Here is a 20,201-nt window from a genome sequence, read left to right as displayed (position 1 = left end):
AACATAAAATACAGTAAATGGAGATTTTCAAATGTGCACATGAATAAAAATACATCATTAAATAAGGCATATGCAAAATTACAGACTTGCAGTCTTGGTGAGGATCAAAAAGATGTTCAACAAAGAAAAACCATTCCAATCCAACGAATTTCGCAAATTTAAATGGTTCCACTTCAAGAAATCAGCGTCATCTTTACTACCAAATGTAGTATTGGCAAATGTAAGCTCACTGGGGTTGATCAGTTTCAGCTTCAAATAAATTCCAAATTTCTTCAACAAAGCATCACTGGAACTTTTCTGAATCTTTCTCCATGAAACAAGATGAGGGTAACAAATGAGTTCAACTCTGTGTGTAGACTCCATAAGATCTTCACTTCACAAATGGAACTCCAGAAGGAGTTTTCAAAGCATATTCCACATACTCCGACCCAAAAAACTGCCTCAAGAAAAACTCTTCATATGGTATCCGTTGAGAAAAGAAGCGCCAGACAACAATAGCGAACCCAATTGTCGATATAGGATTGCATAACATTATCTGAGTTCCAACTGACCAGATTAAGAAACCAGTGTATGATGGATGACGTACAAACCTATACACTCCATGAGTTATCAAATTATGTTGCTCCTCATGATTAACCTTAATCAGATGTGTGAACGCTTGTCCAGCTGTTACAATGGCTAGCTTCCGAGTAATCTCCCCAATTATAACCATCACAAGACCTAAATTGCTTACCCACCAATATTCCTTCAACCCAGGAAATAAAGCAATCTCAACAACATACTCAAGCAACGCGAACATCATTGCAAACACATAAGCTTTGCTGATCAAGAGTGAACTAAGATTAACACTTGATCTCCCATGAATAGCAGCAACTAAAACATATTCAGAACTATGAAAAAAGAGCACAGCCAAAAACATCTGGGATAACTGTCTGCAAGCCGTATATCCAAAAATTTCTGTCATTTTTGTCAAATCAAAGTGAGCCAATTTCAGTCCCTTGTAACATTCAAATTTTTCTTCACACTAATGTGCTAAACCCAATGACTGTAAATATAACTTCAAACCTGAAAAAGAAGGACAGCAGCAGCTATACATTATTAATCCTGAAACTTCATTCTTCATATCACCCAAAATTTGCTTCAAAAATGACATCTTTCTCTGAAAAAAAATAAAGGGTTGCTGAATTTGTGTCTAAACGATCGAGATTTCACGGTCATCACCAACACAGTACAATCAAACTCTCAGAAACACGATTACACATTAAGGTGTGTAGTAAATAACAATACTTACATTACAATGATGGAAAAGTTGATTCCTTTTACTATATGCACAACATAATTGATAAAAAAAGAAAAAAGAAACCCCAGCAGTAAAAAAAGCTTGAAATCACACTTGCTAAAAGGGTTATCAGGAAAAATATTTAAATCTTAGTTAGAGTCCTAATAAGCAAAAAGTAACATCAAAGTTAGAATCTTTAACTCTAAGGGGTTAGGGAGAAAATTTTTACCTCTCGAAATTGATATTGAATTCTGTTGATCGGATTTCGAGGGAGAGATGGGAGAAATGGGTGAGAGATATTGATTTTTGAAAGAACTGTTTAAATTGTTATTCAACGCTTTGGAAAATGCAAAACCACTTTTAAGAGTTTTACGGAAAAGTAAGTAAAGTTTTGCGGAAGAGAGCGTCCTCTAATACTGAAAAGTGAGTATTCTTTAAATTCGGTGATTGCAATTATAATTACGCGTGGAAAACATATATACCCACGCAAATTAAATAATGTTGTGTGATTTTTAATTGAAATTATATTAAAATATATTTTTTAACATTGTTATATTAAAATTATTTAAAAATAAAAAATATTAATTTGATATTTTTTTTACATAAAAATTAATTTAAAAAGTATTTTAAAAAAATATGTTATAATACAAAAACAAATCCTCATCCAAGAGACTAATAATTAATTTACATGTTTAACTATAAACTTTGATTACACAACAAAATATAAATAATAAGTATTTCACTATAAAAAGGTTTAACATAAATATATTCACAACTCCATTACCTAAACCATAAATATTAACTATAATTATTGCTTGTCCGTGTAGAACTTGTAATCAAGTTTATACAACTTTAGATTACAATTAATAACTACATCATATAGTAAATAAACTTATCATGCATCATCATTCATGACCTTCATCATAATTTCCATAAAACATTTATTTTCATATAAATCAACATCTTGTTTAATGGAAATTATAAAAAGATGTTATACATATTAACAGCTAATGGAAGATGGTAATATGTGGAAAAAATGATAACTTTGATTATCTTCCATAAGTGGAGTTAGAGTCGTTGGTATATTTGATTTGCTGGTATATTTACTTTGATTAACTTTTATGAGTACAATTGAAGACATTAATATATCTGACTTGCTAGTGTGTTTACTTTGACTAGTTTCTATAAAGGGAGTTACGGAACAAGAGGCATCAATATGTTTGACTTGTGGGTGTGTTTACATTGACTAGATACCTTAAATGGAGTTAGAGGTGTCGGTATATCTGACTTATCGATGTGTTTACCTTGACCAGTTACCTTGAATGGAGCTAAAAGTGTTAGTATGTTTAATTTGTCAATGTGTTTACCTTGATTAGCATCCACAAGTGGAGCTAGAGGAATTAATATATCTGATGTGCCAGTGTTTATCTTGATTAACTGTCATGAATGGGGTTAGATACATTATTATTTCTTTTCATATATATCTAACTCCACTCATGGAAGATAGTCAAAGTTACCATTTTTTCCACATTCCATTTTTTTTTTCTTTTCCCCCCCTTTACATCCATGTTTTTAAGAAATAAAAATAAAATAGAGCATAAGACATAAAATTTTAAAAGATTAATTCAAGGTCCAAAGCATCTACCTGAGCTTGCAAATGCCTAGTTGCTCCTATCTATTGTCCAACTTCCACAACCTCCCCTGCATTAATAGGTCCAAACTATCATAAACTTAGAAACTCATCATAGGAACCCTATTCCGGTTCTCCTTCAATCCTATATTCCCAACCAATAAAAATAAAATAAAATTATAGGGTTTGATATACATATAAAAAAAACACAACCCTTACATACTCATTCATAAACTTAACAAATAATGTTCAATGACTCTATCAAATATTTTCTCCCATAAACAAAACCATATACAATCATCCTTTACACAAGCTTCTGCACAAAATCAATTCCCTCTTCTAAAATTCCTTATTAGCCAAATCTTATCCTTAAGAAGTCAAAGGTTTTCTTTTCAAAATTTCATGAAGTTAGGAATAGTCCACATATAATTTATATCAACAACGAAAAGTTAATTATAATTTATAAAGTTCATTATCGATTATCAAATTTCTCCCAAACTCTACACTTGACCAACCTTAAAGGCCCCCCCAATGATTTTAACTAGTAAATAGTCACCATATACTGATTCAACAATGTCCTAAACAATCATACATTTTATCTTAACTTTCTGTAGGAGTCATAATTCAAAGTATACTAAAACTTCAACTAAGGTTAAATAAAGCATTCATCTTCACACATCAACATAATAATCTTACACATCAATTATATGTAATCAGTGAACATTTATACCAAACAAATTAATTCCCTTTTTACTCCTCATTGGTTGGCCCTAAAGTCCTTTATGATATCAAGTTTTTATTTTTTTTTTCAATTTCTCAAAATTTTTGTTCCCTTTCCTACCCCATTTCATCCAAAATAGATCAATTTTCATCAATTTTATATTTCCTCTAAATTTTAACCAAGAACCCTAATAGTAAGTTTAAGTATTTTGCTTAATCTTTACCTAATCTCATGAAATCAACAAGCTAATCGATAAAGAACACTTTACTCGTTTGTTTTGTGCTCAAAATAAGCCCACCATGTAACTTTCCACAACTCCTTGCTCTAATAATTTCTTTGGTTTATTTTTCTAACTCTCATTTTCTCAAACTTTAATCTCTCTTAGATTTTTATATTTGTGTTTAAAACTCTATTAATCTCACTCATAATGTTCTTAACTTGATTTTACCCAAGAGATTTTGGAGAAAAAAACAAGGAAAAAAAGACAAAGAAAGCTCTTTTTTATCTCTCATGGCTGGCGAGTTTCAAGTAATGGAGGGATTGGAATGTCTTTTTCAAAATTATAGTTTTTCCCTTGTTTTAAATCTCTTAAGTAATTCCAAGTAATTCTCCAAGTTTCCAACAAAATTTAATACTATATTTGAACAAATTTATTCGTATTCCTTGACTAACCTTCAGTAAATACTTTATTCCCAATTTAAATTATTAATTAATTAATTTAATATTCATTTAAACTTGCTTAAAATACATTATACTTTTCATATTTACTTAAAATTTAACCAAGAGTTTACATTGGGCCTTCAACCCATAAACTACCCCTTTTAATAGTTAAAGTTTCATGTAATTTCAAAGACTAATGCTTAAGAGCATATATTATATTGTAAAAAATCAAGTTAAGATAATAGCACAGACACCTTATAGTTCCTTGGTTTTTTTTTTTTGGTTGCTAGGAGAGAAATATAAAGATTTTTCCTAAACACTTTCTGGTTGTGACAAGTAGTTTTGAATGGACAGTGTACCAAGATGAAGAAGACTATTTTCATGAGAAGGTAGATAACACTTTATGGTCTTGAAAGTTGTGTCATTGAAAGGATTGTGCAAAAATAATGAAGTGCTTATAGGTTTTCCTTGTGTCTTCATAGTGTTGGGGTTAGATATTTTATTGAGCCATATAATGACAACGGAGAACCAATGGAGAAATTGTCATAATAAATGTTTAAGGAATCACTATTGTTGCACCCTCACGGCGGAGCGCGGTGTTGCGGCGACCCTCGATCGATTTCGAGGTTTTTTTTATTGTGTAAAAGGGAGTCGCCACCTAGTATTTTGGTCACTAGGAATCCTAACTGGTTTTTCAGATATTCCAAGGCAAGAGACTGGTTGCGTAAAGGGAAGGTATTAGCACCCTTAATACGCTTTACCCAAGGTAAGCTGTTTGATGTTTGGTTTGCCTTATAATTGCTATGGTGTTGGTGTTTTTATAATCCCATCAGTTTTCCTAGGATAAGTTTGCTATGATGAAAAAACTTGGACTCAATGTCTAAAAAGAAAGAATCCTTGGTCAATATGGATCACACCCCTTAGATATATCTACAAAGTACCAAGAAGAACCAATGTAGATCTCTTGAAATCTGTGTTTGATTCAAACTAAATTTATTAAGATAGAAATCTAAGAAGATTCGATGTGCTTTAAAAGCTTATTTTTCATTTAGTATTTCAAGAGTTTGCGACTCGTAAACCGCAAGGAGGAGGGACAAAAAAAATAGAAATCTAAGAAAATTCAAGGCGCTTTAAAAGCCTATTTTGCCTTAATGTTTCATATTCTCATGGCTCGTAAACTGTGGAGTAAAAAATTAAAATGTCCTCGATTACAATCAAGGTTTCTTTCAAGGATGTGTGATGACTTATTATTCCTAGAAAATTATTTTGGATATTTACCAATTAGGGTTTCTTTATCCAAATATTAACAGTGAATAATAACAAGTTATTCCCAATAATATTTTGGATATTCATCCTTTTGGGATTTCTTTATCCAAACATTAACGGTGAAATAATAGATGAATTCTCCCAAAATAAGATTTTTGAATTTTTTGGAATATTGGCCAATACCTTTTGGAGACAAACATATTGTAAAATCCAGAAAGTGCAAGAAATTAATTTTTGCTGTGTTTAAGAAATTCATGCGAAAACACATTTTTGAAATTTTCAATATTTTGTTAAATAATGTTCAAAACATGTTAGGATATTGGCTGTATGCAGGAAAATATTTTTTTTGATATATATGTATATTTGTCACATGGTGTCGAAAATCGGGTATTCTAAATACGAGATTTGTATTTTTACAATATAAAAATACAAAAAACCACAAAATAAATACATGAAAAAAACAATGATATTACTCGTTTTTTCTAGGGGGTTAGGTCCAGCTCGACCCACGTGGTTGGGCTGAACCCAGCAGGCCTAGTCGGGTCATTGGCCAAACCAGTGACCCATCTGAGCACAAAGGCATGCATGAGTTTCCTCTCACGCATGCCTTGGCTGATCATTGTTCAAGTGAATTAAATTTCACTTGAACAGTAATAAATCCATTAAGGATGCATGCAGAAACTATGCAGTAGCTAGGAATAACAGACATCTTACCTAGTCTGCTATCGATCGGGTCTTTTTGCCTTCTGCTGCTTTCGTTCGTGGGTTCTTCTATGTATTTTCATTCCCCTTATTCTCTCCTCTTTTCTGTCATGTTTTTTGTGTTTTCTTTCTCTCCCTCTCTGGTAACTGAGATGGATGAAGACAATGGTACTGCAGCTTTTGCGCACAGCCGGTGGTCACTGCTTCTAGGGAAAGTGAAAACGATGGCCATGCCGGTTGATGATCTCTGTTCCTTTTCTTTCCTTCTGCTTATGCTATTTGTGGAGATGATGAGGGAGATGACGATGAAAACATGTTATGCTGGTTGAGTTCACGCCCTTGCCTCTGTGTTTTTCTGCTTTTGACAATGACATTTTGCTTTCTTTTTTCTTTCGTTCCTCTCCCTTTTTTTCTCTTTTTTCTCTCCTCTTTCCTACCCTCCTCCTCTCTTTTTTTATCCTCTTTCTTCTTCTTTTTTAGGTCACCAGAGGTAGTGTATATGTAGTCTATACACAATTCTTATTAGGAAAGATTCAATGCATTAATCTAAGATGCAAATCCCAACTGATTTGCAACTAGATAATACAAATGAGGAAACTACAATATTCTCATTGATTATGTGCTGATTCTATTGATTTCTTTCCAACATTAACATATCATCCTAACCATCTATGTTAGAGATAAAATCCCAGCCATTAGATGATGGTGAAGTTATTCTCTTTATGGCATTTTGCAGCTGTCAAAAGCTGTTGTTTCCTATGAATTATAGCTGCACAAAATTATGATATGCAGCTCCAAAATCAAATGAGAGAATCATGGAAGCTAGTAGGAAGTTGTAGAGAAAAGAAAAGAGATCAGACGGGGATGGTTGTGCAACGAAAAAGGAAAGAAATCAGATGGGGAGGGGTGCATGCTGCAAAGTCTTATTTCCTTATCCAGTGTGGTAGAATTCTTGTCATTTTATGATGATCCAGTTCCAAACAATTTCCTTTTGATTTCATCTTCAATCGAATCTCTCATTTTAGCACTTTTCAATTCAATCCTTGGTCCAAAAAAAAATCCTTCGAATCAGGCCTGCAAACTTGGCCTAAACCCTTCTCACTGTAGGATTCTCTACTTTCACATTAGATATTCAAATGGGAATATCTTGAGCTTTTGATATTGAAATCAAGTGATTCAATATCCCAAATTCATCTACACATCTAGGACTACAACTTTGATGAACGATTCGAAGTGAGATAAAATCGTTTTAGAGAACAAAAACTAACAGTAATCTGGTTGGTTAAAAAGGGTCTCATGATTTGATTCAGAAACTGAAAACGCTGAGCATCCTGATATGACTAAGAGTATGACCTAAGAAAAAATAAAAAAAATTGTGATGGAAATAGAGTCTTTAGTTCAAAACTCAGGTCAAGATCCTTTTCACGATAGAATTCTTTGCTTTTACGTTAGCTATTCAAACGGGAATATTATGAGCTTTTGATATCAAAATCAAGTAATTCAAAAGTCCACATTCATCTACGTGTCTCCGAATACAACTTTGATGAAGGATTTGCAGTGAGATAAAATTGTTTTAGATAACAAAATCTGGCAGGAATCTGGTTGGTTAAAAAGGTTTTCTTGATTTGATGATGTCGAGAATCCAAATATGACTAAGAGTCTGCCCTAAGAACAATGATTCCTAGGACCCAATAAAGGTGTAGGTCAATTTTTCAACATGTTATGAGTGACAGAATATAGTTAGAATGGTCAGATATCGTATGAAACCAAGTTAGAATCAGAGCCTAAGTTGGAACAAAAAATTGCGACAACAACAAAATCAATTTTGTTTTAAATGCAAATTTTGAGGGATTTATATGAAGTCTCCTTATCAGCCTAAAAAAACCTGATGCTTTTGGCAGCAAAGGGGGGGATAAAAAGAGTAGAAAATAGCTCAAATAGGGTTCAAAAAAATATTTCTTTCTCCTTCGTTCTTGTCAATTTTCCATCAAACATGAGCTATACCCCTGCACTTGGTTCAAAAGGGGTACATACCATCTTCAGCACGGGGTCCCAAAATGAGTAACAACAACTATACGGAGACATGGAAATTTCATTGGAGACTTGAAGATATAAAGATTTTTTTGGAGATAAACAATACTAAGTTCATTGAAATGTTTAAGCAAAAAAAGTACAAAGACAATTTAGAGAAATAATATTTCTTTTTCATTGAAAATTTCAGAATATTTTCTTATGAAAATGGAGATACAATTCATGAAAACTATCTAATTTTTAGCAATGCATTATGGGATGTACCAACCTCTTTCTCTTTTCTGGCAATGCATTATGGGATGCACCAACCTCATTATGGGAGCAACTGTTGAATTTAACCCCTAGCAATCAAGCTCTTTATCTTTTTTAGAGCATAGTAGTCCTTTGTATCATACCCATTGTTATAACCAAATTTTTGACTATTTTATTTTATTATTATTATTATATTATTTTATTTATTGAAAAGGATAAAAAAATTGATGAAAAAAAATAATAATGATGATGAAAAAAAAAGTAAAATGAAATAAATGAAGAATGAATTAAATTTTGGGTTAAGGGCAATATGAATGGAAGTTTTGGGGTTTAATTAAACTTTAGAATTAATCTAATCAAGCTTGGAATTAATTTATTTAATCCAATTAAGGGTTTAATTGGATAATTGATAAATTTTTAGACTTAATTAAGCTTGAAATTAATTTAATTCATCCAATCAAGGATTTAATTGGAGAATTAATAAGTTTTGAGACTTAATTAAGCTTGAAATTAATTTAATTAATCCAATCAGGGACTTAATTGAAAAGATATCAAAGTTTGAGGTTTAATTGGGGTCTAAATTGCAAAAATTAAAATCCAAGGACCATTTTGAAAATGGCGTCAAAATGCAGGGTCTAATTACAATTTACCCATGGTTTAATTACAAAACTTTTAAAAATTCAAGGGCCAAAATGAAAATAACCATTAAACACCAAAAAACGGTGCCGTTTCTCAGCACTGTTCATCTTCTTCAAACTCTTCAGCTGCCGGCCGCCACCATTACTCCTGCAATAACAGTCAATTGATTACCTGGTAACGGTGGAATGCAGTGGCTATAAAGCTGGAGAAAACAAGGAATCAGGGGACGAAAAAAAAAAAGGGAGGAGAAAACACATCAGAAAAAAAAAAGATAAAACAAAGGGGGCGGCGAACCCTATACCAGCTGCCGCCCCCTTCAGGCTTTTTTTGGCTTTTCTTCTCCAGCCTCAATCTCTTCCCCCGTCAGACACTTTTCACTCCTCAATCTCAATCCCTAGGAGCTGCATCTCCTCGTCGAGAAAGAGCACATCACACGGGGAAAATCATTATGCACAGCCACCTCATCCTCACACACAAAAAAAAGAAGCATAGTGTTTCACCTTCTCCTTCCACCGTCATGTTTTCTCCGGTGTCGCCAGGAGAAACCCTCGTCTTCTCTTCCCCCCATAGACTACATAATTGACAATCATCCATCAACAACGACATTCCCAGCCAGGGCAGCCGAAAGGGCATGCTTCCTTACAATGCACAGCTGATCAAACCGTCAGCTCTTCGTCACGTCAACAACAACATCTCATCCAGTGTACAAACTACTTCTTCCTCAGGTTGACAGTTCTGCCAGCAGTCCACCAGCGCAACTTCTTTTGTTTCATTCGTTCTCCACAGCATCGTGACCAGTGGCGGAGCCAGAGTTTTTTTAATGAGGGGGCAAATTATTAACAAATACTAAATTATATAGATATACATTAGAAATCAATTCAAAGCATATATACTAATTCATATCAAGTAAAATTAATTTAAAAATACTTTCAAAATGAAAGAACTTACATTATAATTGTTCTCATGATTAGTGTCTACATAATAATTAACACAACTACATAATAATTCACTGTTAAATAAAAATCAGTTGAGTTACACAATAATTCTAAATCTTCCATATGAAATTCATAGCAAAATACATATCAATTCATCAAAATCAAAACCTATTTCAATTCATATCTATATACATATAATAAGTATGTTGATTGAATTATACTTAATTATTTCTAGATATTTAATTGAGGAGCAATGCCTAGTGTATGTGTAAAAGAAACAATTCTTGAAAAACATGTTTTCTACTTGATATTTTACTTACAAACAAGTCATATGAAAATATTAAATTTCAATAAACTACTCTGCCAATACAAGAAATGTCAAGAATAGTGGTTTTACATGAATATTAATCTATTCCTTTATAATAAGAAAAGAAATATTTAATTGATTAAATTAGTAAATTTAAACATTTATTTTGAACATATTTATATCAAAATCTATAAATTATCATAAACCCAAATATGTTTTATAACTAATTATAAAAGAATAAAATTAAAATTAAACAATGAAATAAATAGAAAAAATAAAAAAAATTTACCTAAAATATAAAGCAAAAGACAAAAAAGATTAATTGATTACCTATACTTGATGAGAAATTTGCATAAGAGAGAGGCAGAGAACAACAACTCATGAAAAAAAATAAAACGGCAGAGCAACTCATGAAAAGAATAACGTGGCAAAAGTAGGAAACAAAAAATAATTTTTGATAGCTAGGGATTCTATATTTTAAAACCGGTACCCTCAATTTAATAGGGAAACAAAAGGAAAAAGGAAAAAATTATGCAATGAGCTATGTATATATATTATATTATATTATATTACAAGTCAACAATTATAAACAATTGACAGCTTTCCTTTTTCCTTCCTGCAGTAAAACATTTCATAAACTAATATATTAATATTAAAAAAAAAAAAATTAAGGGGGCAATTGCCCCCTTTTGTCCCCTCGTGGCTCCGCCACTGATCGTGACCCACGCAAATTGACGGTCCTCTTTCAGCAATGCAAACAAACAGCTGCATGTTCATCTCCTGTGTGTTAGCTGCTATTTTCAGTAGCCGCGGACCACAGCCACAGCAGCAAGCTTCCTTCCTTCGGTCCAGCACTCCGAGTATGCCAGGTGACACGACCAAAAGCTTGATGTCTTTTCCCAAGTGCAGGAGTGTCGAAGTAATAAATAACCCGGCAAGACCGGGGTCGAACCACAGAGAGGTTAATTATATAAATTATAAATAACAAGACAACAACAACAACAACAACAACAACAACAACAACAATAATAATACTCAGTACGTGGCGTTGTTATACCTGAGAATGATCTAAAGATCGGGTCACAGGTTTCCAGCCTATATACTGACTTTATGAAAAGATCAAAGATATATATTATATAATATAAACAGAATGTAAATAATAATAATAATAACAATGATAATAATAATAATAACAGAAGATGAAGAAATTAATGAGAACTTTGAGATAAAAGATTAACGTAAGGATTAAACAATGATAAAAACAAATGTCAAGGTTAGAGGATCCACTAATGGTACTTCAAACAAGTATAATATAAACTCTTATTACTCAATTGGAAACCACACATAAAGGAGGTTCCAATCAGATTATAAATTGTTAACATGATTACATTAATTATCTTATTCGAATAAAGCTAATACTTGTAAATGTTGGCAGGCATTCATGATTATAACTTATGTTAACAACAAATCAAGTTCCTTTCATAGCTCAGGTGTCGGTTAAACCATACAGTATGGGCTATGAAAGTGCCAAGTATTTGTTGTACCAAGTGTTACACAACATAAATCTAGATTAACCATTTAACAAGCAAAGTATTAAAGTGAACAAGATAACAAATATAAAACATGTTAGTATCCAACGTTAAGGTCCATGTTAAGTTTATATTATACTTGTTCTTACACCATTAGTGTACCCTTTTCACCTTGACATAATTAACTTAGCTAGACATAATAAAAGAAAGAAACATAAATGAGCAAGACAAGAACATAAATGAGAAAGAAGTTAACTAGACAAAGGAAAGGAAATGAAGTGCATAAACTTGATATTAATGAAAGCAAGACATAAGCAATACAAAGAGAGAAAGCAAGAGCATGATCTTGATCTGAACACCAAGATGCCTCAATACATGGTAAGTGCCTCCTTTTATAGGCCACAATTTGGAACTATTGATTTGTTAATTAATTGATAAGTGGGTGGCCACATCTTGACTTGGTGACAATCCTTATCTTCTTGTCTGAACAAGACGTCATTGCTAACATCATAATTTGCCCAGAATCCTCAAGAATGTTCTAGGAAATTGTCTCAGCTTTCCAACAAAAAAAAGATGAGGTCATTTGGACTTCTAGAACTCAAGATATGGGCTGAACACTAAATAGTGTTTGGGCTGCAGGACAGCTTCGGACTTCTTCGTTGTTCCTTCAATTTGGACTTCAAAACGACCTTTTCAAATCTTGGGCTCCTCATGAAAGTTGTAGGCTTTTGTCTTACCTTTCCATCCATATAAAGTGGACCTAAATCCGAAATCTAGAGCTCCAGATATGATCCAATTACCGAGCAATGTTCTGGTTTGGACTGCACCGACATCTCTTTTCTAAGTTTGGCCATCTCTTTGTCCTTTAACTTTCAATGCTTAAACTCATCAATCAATCCTTTTATTTATGTGATAGTCCTGCATTTAAAATGAGCATTTACCATAAATTAAGGTATCTTATAATATCAAACTTGTTATTATAAAACATGCTTTAGTTAAGGAGTTATTGACACTTCAAGTGCAAAATGATGATATAAAACCTTGATAAACATGCACTTTTAAGTACTAATCACACCCCCCAACCAGCTTATTACTAGTCCCTAGTAATCTAAAGCGTTAAAATAGAGAAACAATTTGCAAGTTCCACAAAGCAAGGCATTCATCATTCAACTTCCATTAATCTATCCAGATAAACAAACTCTCATTAAATTTATATTCCTGCTTCATACTTCGTAAACAAGATATTAATAAACCTTCTTTTTGTGTGCTCAATGAAAACATAGATGATGGGGCTTTTGTTGGAAGAAAACAATATTATGTTCAAATGTTTAAGGTGAACTTCCTTGGGTTGGGATTTTTTTTCTTCTTTTTTTTTTATTTATATACACATACAACTTAAAACACAATGTATCTTTAACCCATGTAACGAGTTTTAGGCTAATGACTCCCAGACCAGTTGGTCTTAGGGCATTAGGTGTTGAGACACCCCTACGAGCTTAACAACTCGGGTTGCAGATACTGATACGTAGATAGTGCAATGTTTGATTCCCTTAAGCTTTTCTCCTTAACCCATGTAACAAGCTTTGGGCCAATAGCTCCCAAGTCAGTTGACTTTAGGGTATTAGGTGTTAAAACACCCCTTCGGGCTTAATTGCTTAGGTTAGGGAGGCTACGAAACCAAACTTATCCACGTTTTATTATCATCAATACTATCTTCTTTTTTTTTTTTTTTTTTTTCTCTTTTTTTTTCTTTGCAAATTATATACTATCCTTTTCCCTTAGTTGTTACCTTCAACAAAAGAACATAATTAATGTAATAATCCAATGTGCAACCCACAATCATATGTTAAAGTGTGTGTGTGAAAATGAAGGTTTAATAATACTTGTTAAATGAGTATAGAAGCAGAATCAAGTGATAACAATGTGAGAGTTTGTAAACCTGAATATTTCAAGAAGTATTATGATAGACCTTGGTAATGAAACTTACTAAGATGCGTCTCTAGAGTCAATAAAATTGATTCCATACTCTGCCATCCTAATAACAATTTTGTCAAATGGTTTTAATAATAGCAAAAACAGTTAGCAAGTTAGTATTTTTTTTTTTAAACTACTACCCTCTCCCCCCAACCAAAACGAGACATTGTCCTCAATGTTCGAAGGTAGAAAGATAGAGTATAAAAGACATCACCTGAAACAGCGAACAATGACAAACCTGAAACACACTTAAACAAACATAAGAAGTAACAAAACAAAATAATATGCTATTAATAAAACCAAAAGACACAAGGTTTCACAGATGAAGGCTCAAATCTAATCTAAGCTTTTTACGGCTTTCCTTAGTTGACCAATCTAGACGACTCATGCAGGGATCAATGACAGGGATGAAAGATTGTAGTTGGTCAATCAATTGTTCAGCAGTAGCAGCAGAGATTATGATTCGTCGTGCCGAAGATGTTAGAAATTCCTGTTCCACAGCTTGATCAAGGAAAGACAGCAACTTATCATAAAAACCATTAACATTTAACAAACCTATAGGTTTATGGTGAATGTGCAGTTGGGCCCAAGATGAAATATGAAAGATCTCTTCCAATGTGCCCAGACCACCTGGTAAGGCAATGAAGGCATCAGCATGGTTAAACATGGTATTCAGTCGGTCAGACATTGTTGGGACCTGTAGTTCCTCTCCAATTGTTTTTCCAATGATGTCCCCAGTTGCTAAAGCTTTGGGGACAACCCCCAAAACTTGACTGCCTCCTAAAAATACAGCCATTGACACACCTCCCATTAACCCAAGGCTGCCTCCCCCATACACTAAATGAATCTTTCTCTCAGCTAGTACCCGACCAAGATGATTTGCTGATTCTAAAAACTCTTTTTCTTTCCCAGAACTGGATCCATCGAAAACACAAATATTTCTTATATGATGACTTGAGGAACCTGCCATTTCTACACACTTCTATATTTGATGAATATATGGGATGAGTAGAAATGAAGGGAAGGAAGAGAAGAATTTATAGATGAAAAAGTGAAAATGCAATCATACCACCTATATGTAGGCCAGCTGTAGTCTCACAAACTCTCTCTTTCTCTCTTTATTAATTATTTATTTTGAAAAAGCATGTATGTACAGGTAGTTGTGATTGTGGCTCACATCTTCCCTTGGTTTTACGTCCAAGAACGGCTTAAACGCCCTCTATGGGTCGGGGATAGGCTTCCCATCCAGTTTTCTTAAAAACTGGCAAACAGGGTCTTTTTTAGTCAGATTCCCAAGACTAAGTCGATCATGTTCTTTATGGAATTGTGGCCATAAATCATGAATTACGCGATGCACATCTCCACTAGGATGCGTCTCAAGGGTCAACAAAAGATTATCTAAAGACCCCTTACTCAGGCCATCCTTAATGAATTGTATCTTATCTTCACGGTTTACAGATACCATTCCTAAAGAACGACATGTTGTATTACAAGTCCATCTGGCACATCGATGACAGACTTTCAGTCGTTTTGCACGACGTTTCTTTGCAAAAGTGCTTTTACCTGTTCCAGGCATGTGTGAAATGAAAGAATTGGATGACTCACCTGATAATCGAACCTTTGCTTCAATTACCCAACGGATATCTTCAGGAATTCCATGATTCATTAACAACCTCAATCTTGCACACCTAGCACGGTAAATTTTATTAATCGCATGTGGAGGCAAAGCGGGAAAATACCTTTTCAACTTTTCAAGAGTGGTGTCCATTTTCAAAAGAGAATTAGAGAAGCGATTCAAAGAAGGAAGAAAGAGCTAAGAATTATACAAACATATACAGATATCAGTTATTTGGGAAACTGAAAGAACCGACTTAAGTCACGGAGTACCGTTATCCGCCATTTGACCGGGGTGAAAGAGAGACTAGCAAAACAACAAAACACAAAACAATGTGAGAAAAAGAATCAATCTTTTATATACAGGATCACTCAATTCAATAGAGTCATTTTCAACCGAAAAAATTGTCAAAATAAACTTTCAAACGATGCCCATTTACCTTGAAAACATTGCCATTCTTTGGATTCTCAATATCACAGGCCCCATATGGATACACATGTTTCACAATAAAAGGACCGCTCCATCTTGTTCTTAGTTTTCCAGGAAATAAATGGAGTCGAGAATTATAAAGCAAGACTTTTTGACCAACATTGAATGTTTTTCTCAGTATTTTCTTGTCATGAAACTCTTTACTTCTTGCTTTATGAATTTTTGAATTGTCATATGCATCATGTCTTATTTCCTCAAGCTCATTTATTTGCAATTTTCGCAGCTGACTAGCATCATCAAGGCTTGAATTGAAAGCTTTAATAGCCCAATAAGCTTTATGTTCAATTTCCACAGGCAAGTGACAAGGTTTTCCATAGACTAGTCTATAAGGTGACATACCTAATGATGTTTTATAAGCAGTTCGATAAGCCCAAAGTGCATCATTAAGTCTTAAAGACCAGTCTTTCCTATTAGGGTTCACTGTTTTCTCCAAGATCTGTTTGATCTCCCTATTAGCAAGCTCTACTTGTCCACTTGTCTGAGGGTGATAAGGGGTGGCAACTTTATGTGTGATTCCATATTTCTTCATTAAAGACTCAAATGGCTTGTTGCAAAAGTGTGTTCCACCGTCACTTATCATGGCTCGAGGGATTCCAAATCGACTTAAAATGTTTTCTTTCAAAAACTTTATCACTATTTTGTGATCATTGGTTCGACTTGGAATTGCCTCTATCCATTTTGATACATAATCTACTGCGACCAATATGTACAAGAAACCAAATGATGGAGGAAATGGACCCATGAAATCTATACCCCAACAATCAAAGATCTCAATGACAAGAATAGGATTTAAAGGCATCATGTGACGTTTCGAAATAGATCCCAACTTTTGACAATTTTCACAAATCTTACAGAATGCATGTGAGTCTTTGAACATGGTGGGCCAATAGAATCCACTTTGTAAGATTTTTGCAGTTGTCTTTCTTGATGAGAAATGACCCCCACATGCCTCAGAATGACAAAATTTAATGACACTACTTACCTCATTGTCAGGAATGCATCTTCGAAATATTTGATCAGGACAATATTTGAATAAATAAGGGTCATCCCAATAAAAGTTCTTTACTTCGTTCAAGAACTTTCTTTTGTCTTGGGTACTCCAATGAGCTGGCAATTGTCCTGAAACAAGAAAATTAACAATATTAGCAAACCAAGGCATCGTAGAGACAGAAAATAAAGATTCATCAGGAAAGTAGTCATCGATTGGTGTAATGTCAGATCTCGAATCGGTTGTCAATCTTGACAAATGATCCGCGACAACATTTTCGGTGCCTTTCTTGTCTTTGATTGTGATATCAAATTCTTGAAGTAACAAAATCCACCGCACCAATCTAGCCTTAGAATCTTTCTTAGAGAGAAGATATTTCAATGCTGCATGATCACTAAAAAACAATAACAGGTGAGCCAACAAGATAAGATCTGAACTTGTCACATGCAAATACTACTGCAAGTAATTCTTTTTCAGTGGTAGTGTAATTCATTTGAGCACTATTTAAAGTTTTACTTGCATAGTAAATCACATAAGGTTTCTTATCTTTCCTTTGTCCCAAGACAGCACCCACGACATAATCACTAGCGTCACACATTATTTCAAAAGGTAATGACCAATCAGGAGGTTGAATGACAGGAGCAGAAGTAAGCAAGTTTTTAAGTTTAACAAAGGCTTCCTCACAATGTTCAGTCCATTCAAAAATATTATCCTTTGTTAGAAGGTTACTCAAGGGCTTAGATATTACACTAAAATCTTTGATGAACCTTCTGTAAAAACCAGCATGTCCTAAGAATGATCTAACATCTTTAACAGATTTTGGTGTTGGTAAGTTGGCAATTAACTCGATTTTAGATTTGTCAACCTCAATTCCTTTCGATGAAACAATGTGACCAAGTACGATGCCGTTTGTTACCATAAAGTGACATTTTTCCCAATTCAGTACAAGATTCTTCTCTTCACACCTGCTCAAAACCTTTTCTAAGTTAGTCAAACAATCATCAAATGAATCACCAAAAACAGAAAAAATCATCCATAAAAATTTCAAGAAAACGTTCAACCATATCACTGAATATGCTAAGCATGCATCTTTGAAACGTGGCTGGTGCATTACATAATCCAAAAGGCATCCTTCGATATGCAAAAGTACCAAATGGACATGTGAAAGTAGTCTTCTCTTGATCTTCCAATGCAATTTCAATTTGATTGTAACCTGAATAACCATCTAGGAAACAATAAAATTCATGACCTGCAACTCTTTCTAGGATTTGGTCCATGAAAGGTAAAGGGAAATGATCTTTTCTAGTCATTGAATTAAGTTTCCTATAGTCAATGCACATGCGCCAACCCGTAACAGTCCTAGTTGGAATTAACTCATTTTTCTCATTTGTTATCACAGTGACTCCAGACTTTTTGGGTACAACTTGGGTAGGACTTACCCATTTGCTATCAGAAATAGGATAAATGATTCCATTATCTAGAAGCTTAATGACTTCATTTTTCACTACTTCTTTCATATTAGGATTAAGCCTTCGTTGCATTTCTCTAGAGGGTTTAGCATTTTCCTCCAAATAAATCCTGTGTGTGCAAATCAAAGGGCTAATTCCTTTTATGTCAGCTATGGTCCATCCTAATGCATTTTTGTGCATTTTCAGAGTCTGTAATAACTTACCTTCTTGATGTGCATTAAGTTTGGAAGAGATTATTACCGGAAAAGTTTCATTTTCTCCCAAAAATAAGTATTTGAGATTAAATGGTAACGGCTTCAATTCAGGTTTTGGTGGTTGAACACTTGAAGGTATGGGCTCAATTGATCGTGGTGGCAATTCTTCAATTTGTGGTCTCCAATTGCATGCCTTTGATTCCTGAAAGTAGACCATTTGCAAATCATCAGATTCATCAATCTCAGTTTCACTAGAAGTGGTTTGAAATTGATCATGAACTAATTTTTCAATAAAGTCCACTTCCTGTAAATCATTATCATCTCCAGGTTGCTTGTAAATGTTGAAAATATTCATCTCCAATGTCATGTTTCCAAATGATAGCTTCATCAGTCCATTCCTACAATTAATCAATGCATTAGAAGTGGCAAGAAATGGACGTCCTAAAATGACAGGAATTGAATTACATGCTTCAACAGGTTGCGTGTCCAAGACAACAAAATCCACAGGATAAATGAATTTATCAACTTGTACCAACACATCTTCAATTATTCCTCTAGGCACTTTTACAGATCTGTCGGCGAGTAAAAGAGTTACAGAAGTTGGTTTTAACTCACCTAGATTGAGACTTTGAAAAACTGAATATGGAAGTAAATTCACACTAGCTCCAAGATCAAGTAAGGCTCTTTCAATTTTATGTTCTCCAATAAAGCAAGAAATTGTAGGACAACCAGGGTCTTTATATTTCAAAGCATTATTGTTCTGAAGAATGGCACTTACTTGTTCGGCTAAAAATGCTTTCTTTTTCACATTCAATTTTCTCTTCACAGTGCACAGATCTTTCAAAAATTTAGCATAGGAAGGAACCTGTTTAATAGCATCCAACAAAGGTATATTGATCCTTACCTGTTTGAAAATTTCAAAGATTTCAGAGTTGTGACTAACTTTCCTTTGTTTGATCATGGCATGAGGAAATGGAAGTGCTGGCGGGGAATCAGCCTTTTCTTTGCAATGTTCAGGTTCAACCCCTTCCTTACCCTCAGAGATAGACTCATCATCTTTCTCACAAGGTTCAAGAATAGGTTTTTTCAATAACCTTACCACTACGAAGAGTGATGACTGATTTGACTTGATCCATGTGTTGGCTTCCAGAACTACTTGCATTTGCATTGTATTGCCCCTTTGGATTTTTGCTGTGGTTGAGAAGGAAACTTACCTTTCTCTTGGAAACTGAGAGCAGATGTTAATTTTGCAAGAGCATCTTTAAAATCGGTCATGCTTTGAGCGAGTTGAGTGTTGATTGTCTCCTGCTTTTCAATGAATGCATGCAATGTTTCCTCAAAATTTCTTCTAGGAGGTGGAGCATAAGGAGGTGCATATCCATGAGAATTTTGGAAATTATGGTGTGCTTGAAACGGTGGATGTGAAGTTTGTGCATTGTTGCTATCACTCTTCCAACTAAAATTTGGGTGATTTCTCCAACCAGGGTTATATGTTTGTGAGTATGGGTTATGGTTGGGTCT

General features: G+C 33.9%; 1 protein-coding gene across 2 annotated transcripts; it reads right to left on the bottom strand.

The window, feature by feature from the left end:
• Positions 1-32: 32 nt before the first annotated feature.
• Positions 33-1,690, bottom strand: LOC118049622 (protein-S-isoprenylcysteine O-methyltransferase A). Of its 2 annotated transcripts, XM_035059663.2 has the most exons (3): positions 1,509-1,690; positions 1,066-1,159; positions 33-957 (listed from the first exon to the last, which is right to left on the bottom strand). In XM_035059663.2, exons 2-3 carry the CDS (start codon positions 1,151-1,153, stop codon positions 371-373), a joined length of 675 nt encoding a protein of 224 aa, XP_034915554.1. In that variant the 5' UTR covers positions 1,154-1,159; positions 1,509-1,690; the 3' UTR covers positions 33-370. The 2 variants fall into 2 exon arrangements, with proteins under 2 accessions (XP_034915554.1, XP_034915555.1); XM_035059664.2 differs by lacking the exon at positions 1,066-1,159 and having other exon boundaries at positions 33-1,065; positions 1,509-1,688.
• Positions 1,691-20,201: the final 18,511 nt, after the last annotated feature.

Source organism: Populus alba, chromosome 7 (assembly GCF_005239225.2).
Source record: "Populus alba chromosome 7, ASM523922v2, whole genome shotgun sequence".
Classification (NCBI taxonomy): domain Eukaryota; kingdom Viridiplantae; phylum Streptophyta; class Magnoliopsida; order Malpighiales; family Salicaceae; genus Populus; species Populus alba.
This window is presented reverse-complemented; position numbering and strand designations above follow the sequence as displayed.